The sequence below is a fragment of the Sapajus apella genome, unplaced genomic scaffold (assembly GCF_009761245.1).
Source record: "Sapajus apella isolate SASKATOON/1434 unplaced genomic scaffold, GSC_monkey_1.0 scaffold119, whole genome shotgun sequence".
NCBI classification, from domain to species: domain Eukaryota; kingdom Metazoa; phylum Chordata; class Mammalia; order Primates; family Cebidae; genus Sapajus; species Sapajus apella.
In genome coordinates, this window is record NW_022437059.1 from 1,860,731 (window position 1) to 1,885,325 (window position 24,595).

The 24,595-nt window shown below is 41.8% G+C and overlaps 1 protein-coding gene across 5 annotated transcripts; it reads right to left on the minus strand.

Annotated features, from left to right (window-relative positions):
- On the minus strand, positions 1–24,093 carry LOC116538368 (Fc receptor-like protein 2). 5 transcript variants are annotated; one of them, XR_004263621.1, is made up of 12 exons: positions 20,289–24,093; positions 18,978–18,998; positions 13,665–13,919; positions 13,128–13,412; positions 11,470–11,757; positions 10,312–10,590; positions 9,941–10,057; positions 3,810–3,837; positions 3,051–3,201; positions 2,737–2,802; positions 1,139–1,170; positions 1–1,043 (listed from the first exon to the last, which is right to left on the minus strand). XR_004263621.1 is itself a non-coding variant. In XM_032260726.1 (12 exons), the coding sequence occupies exons 1-12, from the start codon at positions 20,317–20,319 to the stop codon at positions 1,008–1,010; spliced, it is 1,524 nt and encodes a 507-aa protein (XP_032116617.1). In that variant the 5' UTR covers positions 20,320–24,093; the 3' UTR covers positions 1–1,007. The 5 variants fall into 5 exon arrangements, 4 of the variants coding, with proteins under 4 accessions (XP_032116617.1, XP_032116620.1, XP_032116618.1 ...); XM_032260726.1 differs by having other exon boundaries at positions 3,051–3,136; XM_032260729.1 differs by having other exon boundaries at positions 3,051–3,136; positions 13,665–18,855.
- Positions 24,094–24,595: the final 502 nt, after the last annotated feature.

The following is a 24,595-nucleotide window of genomic DNA, read 5'->3' on the forward strand; positions in this document are numbered from 1 at the left end:
AAATCCATAGAGTGTTTATATTTCATTCTATATACTTACAAAAGTAATACAATAGTTTATTGCAAATATGCATATTTACTGTGTCAAAAAGCACATTTTTGCAACTATAGGCATACCTTGGTGATATTGCAGGTTCAGTTCAAGGTAACCAAAATAAAGCAAATATTGCAATAAAGCAAGTCATAAAGATTTTGTTTCCCAGTAAATATAAGTTATGTTTACACTCAAATCTATGCACATAAAGAAGAAAATCTGGAGGAAATGGATAAATTCCTGGAAACACACAATCTCCCAAGATTGAACCAGGAAGAGACAGAAACCCTGCATAGAACAATATCAAGCTCTCAAGTTGAATTAGTAATAAAAAGCTTACCAACCAACGAAAAAGCCCTACACCAGATGAATTCACAGCTGAATTCTACCAGATGTACAAAGAATAACTGGTACCAATCCTACAGAAATAGTGCCAAAAAATCAAGGAGGAAGGTCTCCTTCCTAACTCATTCTATGGAGCCAGCAACAGCCTGATAAAAATATCTGGTAGAGACACAATGGAAAAAGAAAATTACAAGCCAACATTCCTGATGAACATACATGCAAAAATTCTCAACAAAATACTAGCAAACTGCATTCAGCAGCACATAAAGAAGTTAATACACCACGAGTCCTGTTCTCGTCACCTCATAGTAGGTGAAGGTGAGACCTTGTATCTCTTATTCATTCTTTCCTCAACTCTTTACATACAGATTGCTTAAGAAAAGGTAGCAGAAATAATTTATTTGCACAGTGTCTGGATGTAGTAGCAGTTCAATGACTATTAATAAGTAAAAGAAGATATTGGAGAAGGAAAATGATCAGAACAAAAATGATGACAAGAGATGGCTCCCGAAGCACATTCTGGCTGTGGCAGGTGATAAGCCCTGAGCATTTTCATAAGGTTTTACGGCAAGTCTTAATAATGCCCCATTCTTGTTGTTGATCCTCCCCTCTGGTTCCTCCAAGTGTTATTACTTCTTCACAGAAGAGTAGATGACTTGGGAGTCCTGGGAGAGACATACAGGAATAAGACCTAAGTGATCAAGGAAATAAATATGGTGGAGGAAGGAAATATCAAGAACTTCCAAGGAGTCTAGCTCACCTTGTTCTCCAGAAATGTCCTGATGGTGTTTGCTGTTAAGAAAAAAGTAATGGTTCTGAGCCCTTGCATTCTCACTGAGGCCTCACCCCCAGACTTCATGCCCCAGAACATAGAACTACTATGCTTAGTGTGTGGAATTCCATTTTCTTTTGTTCTGTAAAGTCCTTCTTAAAGTTGTTAACACTGAAGTCCTTCTAAGGCTCTATCCATCGTCCAAGCCCTCCACCACTTACTTACAAAGCCCTCCCCTTCTCTAATGCAACTTCCCATAAGTCTTGGCTTTACAATTTTTTCTTCTTGACTTCTCTGTTACAGGATTCTGTCGCTGTTTCCTGTTGTTTCCCTATGTTCCTGTGTGGTTCACCTCACCATACAGAAGGAAATTGGAGCGGAAGCATAGGTAACGGAAGACAGACTCAGAATCACACAGCATTTTGAGTGGTTGCAGGTGCTGCTTAGTGATGTCTGTTTCTTTTCCCCCTTCTTTCCGGTATGCATAGTGGGATCAAATCTCTTTTCTTCTCCTGAAGATTTATAGCTAGAGGGCTTGGAAAATAAAGGCACCTTTTTGATTCTGCTAGGCTGGTCAGATAGAGATAGAGAATGATAGGGTAATCAATTCTCCATTGGAAGCCGAAGCAGCACAAATCTAAGCAAGACAGGCAGAGGACCCAGCTTCAGAGGAGAGTAGCTAGATGACCACTGACCAGGAAATCAGCCAAGCTATCAACAGCCACTGGCTCCATCAGAGGCAACCAGGAACACAGAACAAAGGACAGCTTTTAGGGTTGTTGGAATAAGGGTTACAGTTTTAAGGGCCCTAGAGCAGAAGCTTAAAGGACATTCCTCTGCACTGCTGCAGAACTCTACAATTCCTGCAAAGCTACATGTCAAAGTAAAAATTCTCTAGGTCAGGTTTATTCATCCAGCTTCTCCTCCCATCCCATGTGAAGACTGCAGATCCTTCAAAAGAGACACTTTAATGACCATGTTCACCTTGGACTTTAGACATGCTCATTCTTGCCTGATTTCCTTCCTTTGCCTTGTATCTTAGATTCTCCCTGACCATCTAACCCCATTCAAATGAAGACTCATTAGACCATCTCCCTATGTTTTCTAAGTTTGCTTTCTTCACAAGAGATTACCACCAAGTGTCTCTTGCTCCCTCCTGGATCAACAGATTTCCTATCAAGGGCAAGCAATGTATTAAAGTCTCTATTGCTGGCCAGGTGCGGAGGCTCACACCTGTAATCCCAGCACTAAGGGAAGCCAAGGCAGGTGGATCACTTGAGGTCGGGAGTTTGAGACCAGCCTGGTCAACAGGGTGAAACCCTGTCTTTACTAAAAATACAAAAATTAGCTGAACATGGTGGCACATGCCTGTCATTCCAACAACTTGGGAGGCTGAGGCAAGAGAATCGCTTGAACTCGGGAGGCAGAAGTTGCAGTGAGCTGAGATTGCACCACTGCACTCCAGCCTGGGTGACAGAACAAGACTCTGTCTCAAAAATAAATAAATAAATAAAACCTCTATTGCATACAATGCATCACTTTCCTGCGAATATGCATCTGACAAGAACCACTTTGCTTTTTCTCACCTGAGTCTTCTGACTGCTGGATGCTCCTGACCTGAGAATAAACCACATCCATATCTACAGAGCCCACTGCAGAGAGAAGACAAGAGTTCACAGATGTTGGTGGCCAAGGGTTCAAACTTCACACACATCTTCCCAGACCCTGGCTTAATGATCTGGAATGGTTTCCTCCCAACTCCAATACGATTCCGAGAGAGTCATTTATTTATTGGGAATGGCTGGGCCTCAGGGGTTGCGGTGGCTAGACGGGTCTCTACTTCTATCTCCTCTTTCTTTTCTGCCTCCGCCTCAGATCCCATCCCAGTGAAGAAACTCACCATTGGCATACACTGGCTGCAGCTCCTCCATGTCTGGGATTGGACTGGAATAGGTGGACACTTGAGGATTTGTCCTGGAAGCACCTCTGTGAGAAAGTGAATTAACTGCATGAGTCTCCAGGGCTGTGAGTGAGAACAGAGGGGAGACAGGCTGGGGAGAGAGCAGGTAGAAATCATGAATCATGACTCTATGCCTGGGTGATTTTTATGTCCTTTTTATAGACTACTTTGATTTGGCCAAAATGTTGTTCCTCATCTTTGGCTTTTCCAAAAGTTATAGATAAGACAATGATATTGCTCCAAAATCATTTTCTTTCTTATAAACTGTCATAAAATTTTGCCTGCCTTTTTCTTATTACTTTATCTCTCTTACTCCTTCTTGTACTCTGGACTTATATTACATGTCTATAAAACAGTATGTCCCTTGAGGAAATAACATTTTATGTGTATTTTCATTCCTCTAAATACCTAAGAAAAACTTACTTATTCATTATATGTATTCAATAATCTTGAATATATGAATTCATAAATTAAATGTATCTAATCCTATACAAGATAACACCTAGGCTCATGTGGACCACAATAAAACAGTGCCCTGGTGGTGTAAATGTAATGTAGAGACAAGAGTAAGTATCACAGAAAGATGCCATGTAATTACAGAGCCTTCATCTCTACGTACAAGCAGAGTTCAGTGGATATTTAAAACTGTGAATGAAGGAGACATCTAGAATTAAAAGTTTTACTAGAAAGAATTCTCACCTGGGTTCACTAGTTGCATAACTTTCTCCTGAAAAGCAAATAAAAGAAAATTCATTTAGGGAAGGACGCTTTATCTCTTAAAATTTTGACATGATTTAACTATGTATAATCAGTTGGTAAGACATAGGGTATAGAGGAGTAAACCAATTGTATTTCACCTAAATGGCTACATATTTATTCCAACACAACTAGTTGTTAAAAAACAATTCATTCTTTTTTTTTTCCCCACTGATTTAAAATGCCATTTCAAATGGCAAACCCTGCATGAACTGGTAAGTGTTTCTTGATTTTCTATTCTGTTCTATTGTCTCTTTGTCTATTCATGTACCTGTACAGTGTTATTTTAGCTGTCATAAAATATAACATTTTAACCACTGATGACACTAATTTTATCTTATTGCTCTTCTGTAGTCGATTTTATGCAGCCATTCTTAATTTTTAAATGTTTGCAACACCTAGTCTGTAGCAGTGATCATGGGGCTAGGCTGAATATTGACATTTGTAAGACACACTAGGCCATCTCTTGCACCATTTCGCTTTGCAGAGAGATGTAAAACAAGAAACACAGCATATCACCATCGATAATCAGCTGTGTCTTCAGAGGGAGTTCTCATAGCGATCCAGGAGATATTTTCTAATCCTCCAATTAATAGCTCAGGAAACAATGCCACATGGATGTGTATAGGGGCCACCCTGGCTCAAAAGCTTCATGCTTCGTAGAAATCATTATCATCTGTAACACCTGTGAGCGTATGAGTGTAGCTTCCTGAGGCCACCCCTATTAGACACATGCTAAATTTCAAGAGGTACACTGCACTTGAGGATACTCCAGTTGTGCTTCCCATCAGGCTTATATAATCCTGGTCAAAGTCCTCCCAGTTTAGATGCAATTTGCCAATCATGGAAAATGCTGCTAGCAGCTCTGCCAATACTTCAACTTTGTTAGGTTTTACAGAAAACAGTGCCAGAAAATTGACTTTGATTTAGTTTGCCAAGGAGAAGGTAAAACTTCTTTATAATTAGCTTGTTAGGTCTTCAAGGAAAGGAATGACCTCAGAATTGTCTACCAAGCCAAACTGTCATTAAAGCATGTCAAGGGGAAATCAGTCATATTCAAACATGTATTACATCTGTGTATATGTTTCTAGCAACTCCTTCTTGAAGAAATTATTTTAAAATGGACTTCAGAATAGTTCTACTATCTAAGCACTTTTGAATAAAAACAAAATCTGATGATACATCGGTTCACAAAGAAAACCTCCAAAATATTTCAAACATGGACATGATACAAATAATATTCTTTCATCATAATGGAACTGGTAATTCATAACAAAACTATGAAAAAATTGACACATGTCTATAATTTATCAATGTAAAGGAAGCAAGCCTTAAGCAACTGAATACCTATACAAATATATAAGAAAAAAGGGAAATTAAATATCCAATTTGTTCAAAAGAATAAAACTAACAAAAACGAAAGGCAACAACTAACCAAGATGAAAGCAGAATTCTAGAATTAAAAAGCAAAATTGGTAGAACAAATAATAAATTCTAAGTTTTGCCATATAGGAGATAGAGGTGCTATCTTTCTAGATGATTACATTTCAAAGGGACAGCTCCCAAGTCCTAGAGAGACATTTCTGGGTTGTGAAACTGGCAAGAGGCTAAGAGAAATTTGTATCTCAAAGAGGCAGAGAAAGGATTTACAATTGCAAGTTTTCTAAAGTAAATACTCTAAGAAAAGGCAGATGAGGAGTCTATAGTCAATCTGAGGACAGTGTTAAGGCCAGCTTGGTTCGGGCAGGAGTGCCCTGTGTTGACACATGCCTGAGGAATCTTAAGGAGAAAACTTCCTCTTGAAAAGCAGGTGAAGGAACATTCATTTCAGGGAAGATGTGGTCATCTGCCTGAGGCACGAGCTGCATATTTACAGGTGGGTGCAATGATGTGTGAGTGTTCTTGTGGATGGATCTGAGCCCTGTGGAAAACAGGCCTAGCTTGAAGCCATTTCAAAATCTGCCCAGGAGGACTGCCTGTTCCAAAATGAGGGTGGAGGAGAAGGGGAAGAAGGCTCTAGATTCTTGGAAACTGAAGAGAGTCATTAAGTGCTCGGCTGGAGAAAAATGAATCACCTGCAAGAAGGGTAGGTAATGTTAACAGTTGGGGGGCTCTGGAGAATCCAGAAACATCCCACCAAAATAAGAGCTGATTTTCTCAATCCAGCAAACCTGGAGAGTCAGCTTTTTTGGAGCCAGAGGAAATCAATGCCAACCACGGGGGCTTCAAAAACAGAAGCCAGTTGAGGAAAGAGAGAAACATCTGGCTAGAAACCTTTACACACTGCAGAAGGCTGGCCTGAAGAGGGTCTGAGGTGAGTGGGTGGGAGGTGAGTGCTTTAACTTTGTGATCCAGAAAGCTTTTCATCATTATTACATGAGACCAAGCACACTGATTAATGAACAAGGACTCTTTGGAGAAACTACGTTTTCGTTGTTGTTATTGTTGTTTGCCTAAAATTACATAGAAGTGATTTGGTTTGTCTGTGTCCCCACCAAAATCTCATCTTGAATTCCCACATGTTGTGGGAGAGACCCAGTGGGAGGTAATTTCATCAAGGTGGCAAGTCTTCCCCGTACTGTTCTTGTGATAGTGAATTTACATCTTTTGTAAATTGCCCAGTCTCAGGTGTGCCTTTGTAAGCAGTATGAAAACCAACTAATACAAGGACTAAGTGGATAGACTATGGGCCTACCTGAGATTTCAACCAGAGTAAGGGAAAATATAAGCCCCTAATAGTGAGTGTGAATGGGCATTGGGAAGAGGGAGACAAAAAATTAAGTTTTATGGTTGCACTCCAAGAGTACCCTGGTTCAATGAGTCAATTACAATAGCAACAATCAATCAATATTTCAGGAGCAAGCTTAGCAAGAAATGATGAAAGCCTATATAAGTAAAACCCTAAAATACTATGACTCAAAATTTTCCAAAAGTAGACATGCTCTTGGATGAAAAATTTCTCATTATAAAGCTGTCAATTCTTCCTTAATTAATCTCAAAATTTAAGAGAATCCTAACAAAAACGATTTCTTGAGAGATACTTGATTATATTGCTTGTGGGGAAAAATAAATAAGCAATAACATCCAGAAAAATTCTGTAAGAATAACATAGTCATGATGGGAACAACCTTGATAGAAGAAATAAATGTATTGCTATAAAGCAAAGGCATACAAATCAAACACACAAACACACGTACACACATATCGACACATACACAAACAGAATACAGCATTAAAGTTAGATCTGAATAGTATTTGATATTTAGTATAGCTGTTTTTATCCGCTACACTTCTGTCGCCGGGTGTGTCTTTCTTCCCCCATACCAGTCAATTTTCCAACTCTTACAATACTAATTACAATTAAACTCAGTTCTGACACTACTCAGAGTTAATGTAGACCCCATAGGTAAAGGGCTGTGTCCCGCAAAACTGCCCTCAACTCCAGATGCCAATAATATGTCACGGGCTTCATATCCTTCTGACCAAATTGTTATAAATTGGGGATTCTCATACTCCCTCCTCAGTTTCAGTAATTTTCTATATAGAACTCAAAGAAACACTTCAGTTACTCTTAATGGTTTATTTTAAAGGATATTATAAAAGATACAAATATAAAACCAGATGAAAAAAGGTAAGGCGATATCTGGAAGTGTACTGGACACTGGAGTTTCCATTTCCATGGAAATGGGGTGCTCTACCCTCCCAGTATATAGACGTATTCACCAACTGGCAAGCTCCCCAAATCCCATTGTTTAGGATTTTTATAGTGCTCCCATTACATAGGTATGATTGATTAAATGATTGGCAATTGGTGGTTAGATAAACCTTTAGTCCCTCTCCCGTCCTCAGAGGTCCACAGGTGGGGCTGGAAGTTCCAACCCTCTCATCAGAAGGTTGGTGTTTCTGAAAACCAGCTCTTATCTTGAAGCTATCCAGGAGTCCCTCTGTTGGGACTCATCTCATTAACATACCAAAGACCAACTCTTCTACTAACAACTAGAAAGGCTGGGCAAAAGAGTTTTAAAGTCTGTTTATAAGCATTGAAAAGGTAGTAAGATAGTGAAAAATTGCTGAGACAGGAGAGCAAAGAGGATCAGGAAGTGTGAGGATAAGCCCACCCAGCATGGCTTTGCCCTCCCCCTGACCACACCAGAGCACACAGCCTGGAGGCCAGGGAATTACCCAGCCCAGTCCACCACCATGGTACCTAATCCTCCTCCAGGGGGCCTGAGGTTGGGTTTACCAATCCTGCCACTGTCACCCCAGCTGATGCCTACCCACATGCACCACCTGCAGGTCTGAAGTCTGACTTGCCCAGCCTACCACAGCCACTACCAGCACCAGTTTGCACTCTTTGGAACTCAGAGGGTAGTCCCGCCACTGTCACTGCCATTGCCCAAGCTATGCTGGCTTCCCAGGGGCCTGAGGACCCTTTCCCCTGCCTGGCCCAGCACTGCCACTACAGGTATATGATTAAGTCACTCGGAGAACTTTTTGAATACTTTTTGAAAAGCATTCAAATTATTGGGGTGCCAGATGACAAAGACAGAATGAAAAGGTTAGAAAACCTATTTAATGAAATAATAGAGGAAAACTTCTAAAGTCTAGCAAAAGATTTAGACATCCAGATACAAAAGCCTCTGAGATCTTCAAACAAATACCATGCAAAAAAGTATTTTCCATGACACACTATAATAAAACAGTCTAAAGTCAAATACAAGGAGAGAATTTTTTAACAAGAGAAAAGCATCTAATCACCTATACACACACACACACACTCTATCATACTAACAGTGAATTTCTCAGAGAAACCTTACAGGCCAAGAGAGAATGAGATGAAATATTCAAAGTACTTTAGACCAAATTCTACCAAATGTATACAGAACTAATACCAATCGTCCCCAAACTGTTCCAAAAAAAAAAAAAAAAAATTGAAGAGAATGAAATTCTCTTTAACCCATTCTGCAAGGATAGAATTACCCTGATACCAAAACTGGACATGAATACAAACAAAAAAGAAAACTACCAGCCAGTATCCCTGATGAACATAGACACAAAAATCTTCAACTAAAGAGGGGAAGGGCTCAGGGAGAAAAACCTAACTTCTGGAATCACTTGTTCCAAGGAACATTCGCTGATTCCAGAGAGGACAGTCAAGAGGCTTGTGCTTTTGATAGTGCTGTGGGATTTAAAGACATAGTAGATTGGAACTCATGGTGATATATGTGGAAATTTTTTAAATGTGCTTAAAATTCGTTGACAGTTCTCCCATTTAGAAGTAAAGTCTGTGCCCTTTCCACTGATATCTAGGCAACTGTGAAGCACCAGGACACAGTAACATTGTGGTATAAGGGACACCACATCATAATTTTTGAAATTAGTTGATTAAATGCATTGCAGCTTCATTACCACACTTGCTTTTGGAGCCTGAACCAGCATGTTAAAAGTCTGGCTACTTTGAGGTCATCAGGCTGTGAGGAAATCCAGGCGATGCTGAGAGGCTGCATATATGTGCTCTCATTGAGTCTCAGCTGAAGCTGCAACATATGGCCAGCATCAACAGCCAGATATGTGAGTGAAGATGGCTTCTTATGATCTATACCATGCATCTCAGAATTCAAGGAGTCTGTGCTCTTTTCATAAAGAAGGTAGCTAATACTAAATGGATAATTAAAAGAAAAAAGAGCACATTAAATTGTTTTAGTTCCTTTAAATCTAGCTCCTCTTTACATTTTGCTCCATTGTACATAAGGTAATTACGTCTGTTGAAAATTATTAAATGGCAATTAAGAATTAGAATTTTTAATTTAAGAGTCAAACATGGAGGGAAGGTGTAAATATTTTAATCTCAAGTGACTATGCACAGGAGACAATGACATATTGTATAATTAGCAGTATAACCACATTGAGCATTACACAGGACTTTGCAGAATTTGAAGCCTAAAAAAAAAAAATTATTGGATTTTGGAGGATTTCTTTTCTACTTTTTTTTTTTTTTTTTTTGGAATTTCAATCTATATCAGTAGTGGAAATTTCCATAGCAAAATATGGAAAATTCAAATAGTAGTTACAACCTGACGTCTTGTGGAACAGGCAATACAACAGCAAAGCAGCAGCAGTGAAACCAAGGACACCAAACAGGCCCCCAAGAACTCTGGCTGTCATGAGGTCTCTTCTATAGCCATGAGGTCCTGAGGAAAGAAAGCAGTGCTTCAGCCTCAGAGATTAAAGACGTGGGCCCTTCTTGTGAATACTATGTAGGGATGGCAAATACAAATTCATGGAAGAGGTCTTTGAAGTGTAGTCTGTACTCTTCCGTGTGGGGAGAAGAGGAACAGCTGGACGCTGAGATCAACTCCCCCCTCCTCACGCATAGCAGACGTCTCCAGGCTGGTGAGACACAGCCATTGCCATCATACTCTGTATCCAGGTAGCACCCACCCACCTGAGATGGAGATTGGCACCGCCTCACTGCGCTGGGACCCCAGGCCATTGTCAGCCTCACAGGAGTAGTTTCCAGAATGTTCTGCAGTCAGAGAAATGTTGAAGGAGGCTCCTCCTCCAGAGGGGGCTGAGCTGTTCCCCAGGGTGACATTCTCATGATAAAACCAGTACAGGATCGGGGAAGAGCCTCTCTGGGCCTCACAGTGAAGCGTCAGCAGATCCCCCACCACAGCCTGGGGCCTGGGAGCCCTGAGGGTGAGGACTGGGCAAGACACTGGAACTGACAGACACAGAGGGGTTATCAGAAAAGATTTGTGATGCTGCAATAGATTCATAGACTCCCATCCTGCAGGCTCAGCAAAGGGCCTGGACCCGTGGGTATCGTGTCCTTTCCATTCTCACATTCCCACTAGAACAGTCAGAGGTAATTTTCTCAGCAATATAAGTTTGGGGAGAATATCAGTTCTGGGGTGCTACCTACAGACATAGTCATATGTTGTTCTCACCTGATTGTTTTCTTGTGCCCATCCAGCCCTCTTTTTATTTCTTTTGTTTTGTATCCTGTAATTTTTTATCGGGAAAGAATTATAAGATTTCTATAATATTATAGTTGTTCCTGGGAAAACGGATACATAGGAGCATTTCTAAGCACATATTTTGGTGTGTTTGTTCAGCCTGGTTTAGGACTGTAGGAATGGGTCAGAACAGAAATGCCCACTTGGCTACCAGGTAATTTTCCACACCAGTAAATCACCAGTAACATGTCTCCCTTTGGGTGTAATCTCTGCAAGGTAGAAACACTCAAATCACTTTGAAGGAAATGACATAAAATGAAGCAGGCTGTTACACTATAAACCTTTTAGATCCATGACACTCCCTGGCCCAGAGCTCCAAGGTTTCATGTAATAGATGTTTCATTAACCTATTGTAGTATGGCAAGAATGCTTATGCTTCGTAATCAGTTGCAGCCCTCTTTATGTTTCCTTCCACAAAAAGAAACAGGTCAGCAGGCTAACCTGCAAGGGTAACCCATCTGCAAATTGCTTTTGGTTCTCCGCAACACTAATCCCTGGGGCCTCCTGAAATTTCCTCATGACTCCTGTGTACCATGACCTTGGTTTGGGAATTTCTGGCAGATATGAATGAGAGTGTCACTCACTTCTCACAGGTATATTCACCACCTTGCTCTGGATAGGCTCATGGCCGTTGTCAGCTTGACAGTAATACTTGCCGGCATCACTCTCCTTCACAGCCAGGATCTCCAGCTCTGCTGACAGGGAATGCTGGGTTTTCTTTCCCAGAATGGTACCTGTGGCCTCTCTGTACCAGGAGAATGTCACATTTCCTGTACCCCCAGCCACTGAGCAGAGCAGGATCAGTCTCTGTCCTTCAGTCACCTGTCCCCCAGGGACCCGGGTCTCCAAGCTCACATTAGAGATGGGAATTCCTAGATGGATATAAGATAAAAGGCGAGAACTCTAAGGGAAACTCTAGGAATAGGGTTTGACTGATTCCATTCTCTAATGCAAGGAGTGGGAATGTAGAGATTGTATAGATAATCCATTATAAGCATTCCTATGGAGGTAAGGAATCTATGACAATTATCATTGAGGAATGTGGATAAAGATATTTGTATGTCCTAACCCTGGCTAATTTCTAATGGCTCTCTAAATGTCTCCACATGCTGAAATTGCAACACAAATTGACTTATCCGAAGGCAATGTGGTGCTATAGTGTATAGCAGCATCTGAAGCATCAGGAAAAGCAGATCTGAGTGAATAGAGCGGTCAGAGGAGAAGTTGCCGGCATCACTCTCCTTCACAGAGTGAAGAGGGTGATTCTTTTAAGTCTTTTAAAATTCTTTTAAATAATTTGTGATGGATCATCCACTCCATGAGACAGGAAACTGTTCAATTTTTTGGAAAAGTCACTTGCACACAGATGTCTTTTGCACAGAATATAGAGGGCACTGATATCATCAGTCCTGCCTTGGAAAAGTCACAGTCCCAATAACAATTCTTCTATTATTCTTAATTTCAAGGTTCAACCAAATACAACTTCTCCTCTGACGGCTCCGTTCACTCAGATCTGCTTTTCCTGATGCTTCAGATAGTGCTATACGCTCTAGCACCACATTGCCTTCGGGTAAGTCAATTTGTGTTGCAATTTCAGCATGTGGAGACGTTTAGAGGGCCATTAGAAAGCAGGTGGTTTGTCTTGCAAAGTACCGAACCCGCTGCTAAATGACAAGGCATACAGTCAGTGATCAATCAAGTCTTGATCAATGAATATTACTTAACTAATAAAAAAGATGATAAGGGGCTTAGTCCATTTCTGATTCTTATGAAGAAAGAAAGGCCGGGCGCGGTGGCTCAAGCCTGTAATCCCAGCACTTTGGGAGGCCGAGGCGGGTGGATCACGAGGTCAAGAGATCGAGACCATCCTGGTCAATATGGTGAAGCCCCGTCTCTATTAAAACTACAAAAAATTAGCTGGGCATGGTGGCGCGTGCCTGTAATCCCAGCTACTCAGGAGGCTGAGGCAGGAGAATTGCCTGAACCCAGGAGGCGGAGGTTGCGGTGAGCCGAGATCGCGCCATTGCACTCCAGCCTGGGTAACAAGAGCGAAACTCCGTCTCCAAGAAAAAAAAAAAAAAAAAAAAAAAGAAGCCAGGAGCAATCTGGAGGGTTTTTCCAGCTTAATGTTCACTTTCTTCAAGGACAGGAGTTGAACAAGGAAACAAGAAGACTAGCAATTCAAACTGAAGCTACAGCCCTCCTGTCTTTTCTCTCCAGGCCCAGCCTCACTGATACTTACTCCGCACATGAATCTGGGATTGGAGGCTCTGTTTTCTGACCCTGGGAGTCACCGTTTCTGCCTTGCACCAGTAAGACCCTGTGTCGTCACTCCACATGGCAGGAATCTGGAGCTCCGGGGAGCTGCTCCAGCCTGACCCCAGGACCTGGTTTTCTCTGAAGAAGCAGAACCGGAGCTGAACATACAGCCTCTGTGGAGAAAGCCGGGTCTCACATGTCAGGCTCACTGGACCCCCTTCGATGGGCTGGAAGTCACTGGCTGTCAGCACAGGATGTTGAAACAGCTCTAGAGAGAAGGATCACAACAGTCCCCAAAGTAGTGAGGTCTAAGGTTCCTGCTGAAAAGCCCCTGGTAAGAAGCAACTCCAGCAAACAAGACATTCAGAGCCAGACACCTCTTACCCATCATGGCTCCCTTGATGGTCAAACCACAGCGTCCCAGTCTATATTTGGCCCACGAGCGGCTTCCGCCTACCCAGTACCCACCCTGCCTTGCTGCCGCGGTACCCAGCCCATCCCAAAGAAGTGAGAGTTTTACCTTGGACTCTGATCTTTACTATGTTTGAACTTTTACCCGGGAACAACTTTCCTTTGGTCCTGCAGAAATAGTTACCACTGTCACTTAAAACTGCACTTTGGATATGGAAACTTGAGACTTCTTTGAAAACAGATAACTCTCTGTCATCCTTGTAGTAAGCCATCGTCTGGACGTTCCACTTCCATTCTACCTGGCATGTCAGAACTATGCTGTCTCCTTCAAAGACGGAAGAGGGCGCCAAAAGGGTCAGCTTGCCTGCAAGGGAAGGAGGGAGACTGGATTAGCCATTTCTGCAGAGAACCCAGATAGGCTTCGTTGGCAGTGAGGTGGTCCCAGGCATAGCCTCTACTTTTTTAGACAACGTAGAGGTTCCAACCCATGCCTTAATTACTGAGAGTTGCATCCCATGTTTCTTCAGGGGATATTATAGCTCGTGCTGCTAAAACAAAATGCCATAAACTGAGTGGCTTATTAATAACAGAGATTTATTTCTCACAGTTCTGGAGGTTGAAAGTCTGAGGTCAGGGTGCCAGCATTGTCGGGTTGGGGTGAGGGCCATCTTCCAGGCTGCAGACTGCCAACTTTTCGCTCTACCCTCACATGGTAGAAAAAGAACCAGCTAGCTCTCTGGACTCTTATAAAGGCATTAGTCCTATTCATGGTGGTTCCATCCTCATGATCTTATTACCTCCCAAAGGCCCCCCCTACAAATACCGTCACATCTGGATTAGAGTTTCAACATATGAATTTGAGGGAGATACAAACATTCAGTCTATTGCAGGGGTGTCAAAGTCATCTTGATTTTTTAATGTTCATGAAGGAGTGTTCTGATAAACATCTTCAGCTTTCTCCGTCAGTGACACCACACAGGGAAACCATTGTCCTCAGCGGGCGCTTTATTTTCTCACCCTCATGCCTTCATCCAGCCCTCAGAGCTCTACACTGTGTTATAAATTCAGGTCTCATCCCTTCTTCTTGCCTCATCGGATAAAACCATCAAGTGTCCTGGATTATTGGAAATAAGCCAGTTACTGGAATAAGATCCAGCATCTTTGATTCTCTACTTGAATTCTCTACTTGAATGCTTACAGAAAACATTTTTTCTCATCTATTCAATGAAGTAGAGATTATTTTTAATCCAAGACTCAGTCCCTAGAGACTGATCATATAAAGAAAAAAGCTATTGCCAAAGACAAATGTCCTCCCCAGAGGCTGCTTTCCTTATTTTGACCCCGTCGCTTCATTTATTTATGGTACCAGACTATGTTTTGTGTTTGTGACATCTTCATGATATTTTAGAATTATAGTAGAGGATTCTGACCACAAAATAAGGAATTAAGTTATATCTCAAATAAAAATCTTCTTATCGCTATTCAATTGTGTCATGACTGTCAGATGTGTAGAAGGAAGTAGAAGTCAATAAAATAAGAGATGTGATGACTCATAAAATGCTACTGCAGAGCTAGAGCCAAAAAGTCACAGGAGATTCGTGGAGTTTGGAAGTATCGTTTTTGGAAAAATGTATGGTTTGCTACTGGCTGTTCCAACAGAACTAGAATTACCTGTTGGACATTGGGGAACAATCTAATTTTTAAAATGAATTTAGAAGGGCAGAAAAGGTGTGTTGGAGAAACAACTAACTTCATTCAAGACTTGTGCCCTCCTTTGCAAATGGATACTAGATCTCATGGAAACTCCACTGTGGGACTTGGAAGGCTGTACACTGGTAGAGTCTTCCCCCACAAACAGAAGAGATTCCTGTAGAGAACGCCCCTGCTGATAGGAAGAGGAGTCGTGATTAGAGACGCTGTTGAAAACGGCAAGACAGGCAGTCTCACTGGCTCCAGCTACCGCTGACAACGTGAGACTTTGAGCTGGTCGTTAAGGATGATTCGTGTCCTCAAACTGCTTGGTAAGAGGCAGACTGCCCCAAGAGCAAGCCGGAGGATGGAAAGCAGTGAGGAGTGGATGATCCTGAGTCCCTAATAGCAGACCAGCAAGTGGGAGCAGCGGGGTGAGGTGACTTGCAGCTCCGAGAGGAATTGCTGCGGAGAGAGACTAAAGCTCAGAGGCCGGAAAGTAAAGATGCAGCCAGAGTCTCACCAGGGGATACTGATTGATTTCAGTGCTCAGAACATTGAACCTAGTGGTGAAAAGCCACATCACACTGCTTTGAATCTGAGTCTACTGTTGTTACTTGTGTGATACCAGACAAAGCACTTTACTCTTTGAACCTTGGTTTTGTAATAAACTATCCTATTTTTCTAAGGGAAAAAAAAGAAGTATTTTTACCTTTTTCCTTCCCCCACCTCCTACTTAGCTCTTTAGGAATGCAATTAGAATCTTTACCTCCTCTCCACAAGCCACTCCTTGCACTGAAAGCTTATCTATGTGTTTACTTAAAGGATCCAGAGACAGAAATTCGAAGCAAACCAGGTGCCTCCAGAACTCTCTCCCACCAGAAGATTGCCCCAGTTTACAACCTAGCTCTGCCCACATTGATGCCAGCCAGACAGATGCCATCCAAAGAAAGTCATGGAGACTTGCACCACTTTGCTCCCTCCCCTGCATGCTGTTCACACCAAATGCCCCTTTGAAAGCCCTTGCCTTCTGCCTCAGAAGCTGAAGTGGTACTTTCAAGGCAGGAGCCTGTACTGCTTCCCCTCAGCTAAGTTTTTGAATTAAAAAGTCATTGTCTTTCTTACAGATGTCTTCCTTGTTAATTGGTCTTTGCAAACAGTGGGCAGCTAGACCTGTGTTCGGTTACAGTTTCTCATCTGAGAAACGGAACAACAAAGAGCATTTGCCTCTCATCAGGCTGCCTTAAGGATTCTGTGAGAAGCACACAATGGTGCTGGCATTTACGGACCACTTGGCCACAAATCTTCGCAGCCTCAATGGGGGATGTCTTTGTGGCAGAGGCTAATGATGGCTGAGGAGGACTAAGAGGACATCATAACTGCACTTCAAGAGCAACCAAAATAATGGGTTTCAGGTCTGTGAGATGGGGTGGATTCAGGGATACTGAATAAATGAAGGTGATTTGAAGTCAAAACCCCTGAGAGTGATGTCCTACCTATGAGGTAGACAAGTTGGTCCACAGTTTCATATGAGGGAACCCAAAGAGTCAGAATAGGGTTTGTGTGAGCTTGTATCCACTTGCTTCCAGCATGGCAGTGACTGCTCCGATGCCAACTACCTGGCAGTTTGGAGGCCTCAGCAGAAGTGTGCTGGGTCCACACTGACTCTCATTGGGGTGCAACCTCAAGAGCTCTAATTTGCATGCACCATTAGTGGAGAGCAAGGAGTCAGAGGCCCTAGAAGGGAAGGGCAATAAGCCCTAATGCTGACTTGTTCATCCTCAGGGAGTTCCAAATCCTCCAGCAACTGGCTGAGAGTGGCTCTCCCTACAGAAGTGCCCAGTAGAATCTTCCTGACCCCAGAGAGCACAGAGGAGAACTGCATTGGAGGGACAATGGTAGGGGGCAGGGAGAAGGGTAGGTTGTGAACAGAAGTTCTTGGGAAAAGCAAATAAGTAGAAGCACAAAGATTTAACTCGGGGCAAGATGTACAGGACTGAATCATGTTTTTTCACAAGAATTTCACTGAAAATATCATTACAGCAAAAACCAAAAGGAAATGGTATTTCTCAGCAAAAAACAAAAGCAAATGGTATTTTTCAGAACCTTACATGAAAGGACAAGGTCCCAGGTGGTGAGTGCAGCGTATGGGTGGGGCTGAAAAGAGGAAATGGGGTAGAAGACCACGTTGAGGCAATGGATGGGGACAGAAAGACCTTTTCAGTTGCTATGCTGATTAGCATTTTCAAGCCTTGCAGGGGAGTGTAATTCTCAACGGACCAGAAGCTTTTCCCTGAAGACTGGGGTTCAGAGGCCAAGTGATGCCCAGCCTACAGGGCAGGTATATAAGCCATGATTTCAGTTTGGTCTTTCTGGCTATATAAGTCCTGCTCTTTCCAATACCTCATGCTGGACTAAATATCCTCTCACTCTTTTTAAAAAGAAAAGATCTCAAACTTGAGAAGACCATCTCAACTTTCTGAGAAGCTCTTGTGCAAGGAAAGGAAAGGTAAGAGAATGAAGTGGCTGTTGTCCTGTTCTCCGAATGGTTGTAGGTGATTCACTTCAGGGAGCCCGCCACCCGGGCATGATTCCACTAATGGTCAGAAACCTCCTGAGTATTGATTGAGGTCTCCTCTCATTTCTATCCAGACAGACAGTGGGGGGATGGGTATCACAGGGTGGAGCTCTGGGAACTTATGTGGGCAGAATGAATGCAAGAGACCAGACTTGTTCCTCAGCAAGCTCCACATAGGACCCCTGAAGTTCTCCCTGGCTGCTCTTGTTCTATTCAAGGTGAGGCTGGGATCTGCTTATCCCCACACTGTTCCTTAGAGCTCAAAGAGCCCCTTCCACTTGGTAGCCAACATTCAATAGACAAGGAAACAATTCTCCCTTACTTTAGATTTTGTCTTGGCTCATGTGAAGATTCTGTTTACAGAATAAAATATTTTTTCCCATTGACTTTCTTCACTAAGCACAGATTTAACTCAGAGTAAAATAAAATTAGCTTTATTCCTGTCTTTATGATTAGAACAGTAATACATGTATTTTTAAAAACTCTAAATACTAAATCTAGAGCAGGGGTTGGCAAATTACGGCCTGGGAGCTGGCCAACATTGTTTTGTTAAACAAAATGTATCGGAATGTAGCCATCCTCATTCATTTACGTATGGTCTTTCCTGCTACCGCAGTTAACAGCACACACCTGAAAAGCTTAGCCTCTTGACTCTCTTGCCTTTTACAAGAATAGCTTGCTGACTCCTGAGCTAGAGCTAGAGAAGCAATGAGGACACGTTTATTCTGACCCTGCAGAATTTTGTAGCTCTGACACTTTCCTCTATAAATAACTGTTTTCAGAGCTGTGAAAACATTCAGTGTTCAACCAGGCAGTATTGAGGCATTACAGTCCTATGGGCAGGAAAATAATTCTCTCCAAATTGTTCTCTCCAATCTGCACGCCTTCTTTGAGACATTACTGACCTTCAATACAGCCAGGCTTTTAAAGCAGAGGCAAGCATCTGGGACCTTGAGAAGGCTGGGTGGGACCTGGTCGTCCAGACATGCAAACGGTGGCAGAAACAGGTTGCGTGACCTCAGAACATGTCGGCCTGGAGGGCAGTAATGTTAGGACGTCTTCACAGGCTTTCCAGAGCCACCTTTACAGAACCCTGGGGTAGCTGGGTAACTGATACACCTGAGACCAAGAACAACAAAGACAAGGAGGACTCACCTGCCTGCTCATTGACTGCAGCTGTGAGGAGATCAAAAGCCAGAGATTAGCACACAGCATTTGCCCTCATAATTGATAAATTTATATTACTCTGGTAAATTGCTCAAAAACTTCTTTCCATTTTTTCTTTCTTTTCTGTTTCCCTAATCTCTCAAGATGTGTGCTCGAGGAGAGACTGAATTGTTAGTAAGGAGAGATTAGGGAAATAGATTGTTTAGTCACAAGGCGAGTTGCAAGCCCAACCCTTGACTAAAGGGATTGTCGGAGAATACCCACATTGGATATTTAGTGACTCTCCTTGATTTCATTTTTCTTCTGCCATCCCCCACAAGTCTATCTCACACTCAGACTTTTCAAGTGGTAAACAGGCATGACAACATGATCATAAAGGGCTCATCAGGAAACGTACATCATGAGAGTTCAAAGAAATCAATAAATCAGTCTTTTTCCTGTGGCCATATTTTATGTTAGAGCCCTTTTATTCCAATAATAAATACTTATTTAGTGCCTACACAGCATAGACAGAGGAATCACATTTTTTTTTTTTTTTTTTTTTTTTTGAGATGGAGTCTCACTCTGTCACCCAGGCTGGAATGCAATGGTGTGATCTTGGCTCACTGCAATATCCACCTCCTGTGTTCAAGGGATTCTCCTGCCTCAGCCTCCCAAGTAGCTGGGATTATAGGCACCTGCCACCACACCCAGCTTATTTTTGTATTTTAGTAGAGACGAGATTTCACCATGTTGACCAGACTGGCCTCAAACTCCTAACATCAGGAGACCCACCCACCTCGGCCTCCCAAAGTGCTGGGATTACAGGCGTGAGCCACCGCGCCTAGCCAGGAATCTTATTTTCTAGCAGCAGCTGTCATCGCCCTCACTGTCCACGATTAAACAGAAGAACATTAGCAAAGGGTCTCAATGCATCTGCTGAACCCAAATCTTATAGATAACAATTAAATACTTGGTGTTCATGGAGGAGAAGGGCAGTGCTAAATGCTAATATTATGAACATTTTACTATGAGAACATATTATTCAATGAGATCTAAGACATTAAAATAGCAATTAATGACCAGCAAATGGCAAAGTGTTCTACCTTGAACGCTAAGCATTGTGCTTAATGATTAATGGATGTGCAGCAATTTCATTGTCCTCAGCCTACTTCTTTGCATCTGCCACTGAAGCCCAAGCTGGAGGAAGGACCTGAGCACCCCCACCATTCCCTGGGTCCGATAAAGCCTCCAACCTTTTGGGAGCTGTAGACCTCATTCTGCTGCCACCTCAGTTCTCAGCCAAATTATTGAACTCACCAAAGATGACCAGCAATGACCACAGCAGCATGAGGACCTGATCCAGCTATTTGAAAAGAGATGTACTCTTGGCCACCAACTGGAGCCTCTGAGCGGGGGATGAAATGTGGCTTTCAGAATAGGTTTTGTATAATTAGCAAAAAAGGAAGTAGAAGAGTGCCACAATGTTTGACCATTATCCTTTGTCCTGTAAAGGCTAAAACAATTATAGCTGATTTTTTCAGTGCCAGAGAAATTCCATACCCTGACACTCATGATGAGAGCAAACATTTACATATGGGTTGTAATGAGTCAGACAGAATTCTAAGTGCCTCGTGCTTGCAAAGTTATTACCTTCAGCGAGTTTCTGAAGTTGGCACTATCTCCTTTCATGTGATTGAGGAAATTGAGGCACTAGTAAAGAAAACTGTCTTAACCTATTAGGGCTGCTATAAAGAATACCTTAGACTGAGTAATTTATAAAAAACACAAATTTATCAGTTGTAGTTCAAGAGGCTGGGAAGTTTAAGATCAAGGCACCAGTAGATTTCGTGTCTGATGAGGGCCTTGTTTCTCATAGACGGTGTCTTCTATGTGTCTTGACATGATGGAAGAGGCAAACAAACTCCCTCAAGATTCTTTTACAAGGAGACTAATCCCTTTCATAAGAATTCCACCCTCATGACCCCAAAGGGATCCACCTTTTGTTAATGGGTTAATGAAATTCACTACTGATTAATGAAATCAAGGAGAGTCACTAAATATCCAACATGGGTATTCTTGACAATCCCTTTAGTCAAGTGTTGGGTTTGCAACTTGCCTTGTGACTATACAATGAATGACAGCTCGAGGGAGACTAAATTGTTAGTAATGAGAGATAAAATAAATAAAAGGTATCCACCTTTTATTCTTATTGTATTAAGTATCAAGATAAGGATTTTTCCAGGACACAAACATTCAGACCATAGCAGCAAGTAAAATGATCAAGATCAGCATAGTCAATTTCCAGTAGTAAAAGAGCTGAGATTCAAACCCAGGGAGCCCAGTTCCAGAGTCTGGCTCTTAAACATTGTGCCGTATTATCTTGATACATTGTTTCTGAATGTCCTTAAAATAATAAGGCCGTTGTTTCAATAGCTCCTATTTCTTAAGTAAAATTTTCTTTAGTCAGTCGCTTTCTAGAGTGATATTTTACTAAACCTTAAAACACTTGCTGCATATTACTGAAAACATTGCCATTTTTCCTTTTGTACCCCAGACTGATCCTAATATAGTTAACCCACACAAATCAAAGCATGCATCATGTGAACACCTTTTATCACGCTCACTTTGATCAGATATAGTCCCGGTGGATGTTGTCTCATAAATGAACTTTATGCAGGATGAAACTCTAAACCACAAAATCATAGGTCCTTTTAAACTGGGCACTATCTGAAAATAAAGTATTCATAGACTCTGTGTAACCTGTTCAGGTACTTACATTTACCTGAATACTTAACATTGAATTTTTAACAACTGAATACTTAACATTTTATTCTCACTATTATCATAGTTTTAGTTTGAGAAATGCTTATATTTATATGGGATGGTCATTAAAGCCTTGCTTATAAGAATATAAAAAGAAAATACAAAATATCTCACAAGGAGAGATGAGTGTTAAAAATAAGTTATGTGTCAAAATGATATGGAAAACCAAACAGCCATTAAAATAATTCTGTAGAAGAATATTTAATAGCAAGATAAGATGTCTAGGATATACGGTTAAGAAAAAAGTGGCTTCAGAGTGCATTTTATCTGCTGCACATCACCCCCCGGCTCACCAGTTAAAAAGTGTCTGAGATAATCAGCACCACAGAGTTAGTGTAATTACATCCGAAAAATCTAATTAAAGCCGAGTTTTATTTTCCTCATTTTGCTTATCTGTGTTTTCTACTATTCTTACAATAAACATATGCTATTTATGTACTTTTTAAAGACTCACATAAAACAAAACCTAGGTTTTATGGCCTCTCTCATTTTCAAGTGTTGAAAACAATACTTCTTTAACTTCCTGCATAGGCAAATGGTCTGTATGTGTCTGAAAGAGAAAGTTGTTCTCTCCCAGGACCAAAGCTAGTCACTGCTCTTATCATAAAGTCTTGCCTACCGGATGGGTTTCTAGGTGGCCTGTAATTCCTCCCCGTTCTGACCAACCTGGAAGGTATAGAAATTTTGTGGGTGGGAGGGAATTAAGGAAAGGAGTAAAGAAAGGATCATGAAAAAGTTGGTGGAGGATGGGTGGTGGGTACAGGTTTTTTTCATAGACATCAAGGAGATTTTTCAAAATATCTGTATCCCTTCACTGATTTCTATATACCCTCTATGGAAATGTGGCCTCTTCAGTTAAAAAAAAATCAATATTTCTTAAGGTCTTAGCAAATGGTATGAGGTAAAATTCACAGTTGGTATAAAACGTACAGCTGGAAAGCAGCGGAAATGAGGCGGGTGGGTCACAGAGGTGGCAATAAATCCTCTAAGAGGATTAACACGTTCCATGTGGGTGCTACTCTGTACCTGACAGGCAGCAGTAATTTACCTGTGAATAGGCATATCCTGGAAGCCTACCTAAGCTTGAATGCACGTCAGGGACCATGGCCAGAGATTAAGAGGATTAGCAGATATTTGGCGCGGGGTAGGAAGCAACTTAAAAATTAAGGTAATAGTGGCAGGAATAAAATTGTGTGTTTGTAGGTTTGATCAAAGTGAGAGAAAACAACACTCTTTGTGCAAGGATATTTTGCCACCAACAGGATGGAGTCACAGGTATCAGAAAGAAGCAGCATTGGACATAGGTATAAACGCCTCTTAGATCAACCAGGTGAACCCTTAACATGGAGATTTCACAGGTGCTAACATACTGAAGCCTATTCTGCCATATGCAAAGCAACAGTCATCTCTGTGAACCGTGTTCAATGTCTTGCATGGAACATAAAGTACGGTGCCAAGTTAGGGCATGCCAGACTGAGACAGAGACAAATAGAGTCTTCATGAAACATGTCAGAATAAAACAAATCACACCTCCTACATGATGAAGTTGATTACTAGGACAGTTAGCATGGAAAAATAAAAAATGAAGCAGATTAACTTCCAAGATCCCTAGATATCATCTTTTGAGCTTGGGGTTCCAAAGTCACTATGAGACAATTAAATGTCATAATATATGTGAATTACTTATTATAGTAATTGCTGCATAAATGGCAGTAGAAGTAGTCACAGTCATGGTCATCATCATTGCTATGGCAGTAGTGGTAGTAGAAGTTTAAATAATTACTGTAGTTACCTTGAACAGCATGATATGTCTTTGTTGGGTGGGGCTTTCCCTAATAATGTCCTGTCCAAGGTAGTAACTAGATACTTTCAGAGTTCTATAGAGGTGACGCTGTTTGTTGAAGAACTTGCTAGCAGAACAGGCTAGCAGAAATCCAAATATTGTCTGTGCAGACACTCTCCAACGTAATTTAGACAAAGCCAGGCCCTTCTGTCCAGAAGAATTTTTACAATGAAATTTATTATTTCTAGAAGTCCACTAGGGCTCTACATGGACCAAATAGCATGACGGAGAATTCAGACAGGGTGTGAATGCTTGGAAGCTAGAGTTTATTAACTCCCTGGAAGATTTGAAAATAACAACACCCCAGAGTCAGAGAAAGCAAGAGTAAGTTGTAGTTTTAGATACTGATATCTCTAGGGGACTGGAGTTTTACAAAGTTCATTTTTTTCTTCTTCATGAAGAGTATCAGTTCCTTTCGTAGCAATAGAAGCTACGGTAAATCCTTACTAAAGAAGATATACCGGCCGGGCGTGGTGGCTCAAGCCTCTAATCCCAGCACTTTGGGAGGCCGAGGTGGGTGGATCACGAGGGCAAGAGATCGAGACCATCCTGGTCAACATGGTGAAACCCCGTCTCTACTAAAAATACAAAAAATTAGCTGGGCATGGTGGGGCGAGCTTGTAATCCCAGCTACTCAGGAGGCTGAGGCAGGAGAATTGCCTGAACCCAGGAGGCGGAGGTTGCGGTGAGCCGAGATCGTGCCATTGCACTCCAGCCTGGGTAACATGAGTGAAACTCCGTCTCAAAAAAAAAAAAAAAAAAAAAGAAGATATACCTATTCCTTCCTATAGTGTAAGTGGAGGAGAACCCAGCCTTGGTGTCTAAGGGAAGGCAGAGACACAGGGATACTTAAGGAGGCTCTTGGAAGACATCAGAGCAGCATCTGTGATGGGGAGCGGTCTTCTCTCTGAGTGTGAAAATACCTCCTGGCAGGTGGCCTGGGCCTCCTGAGAACAGC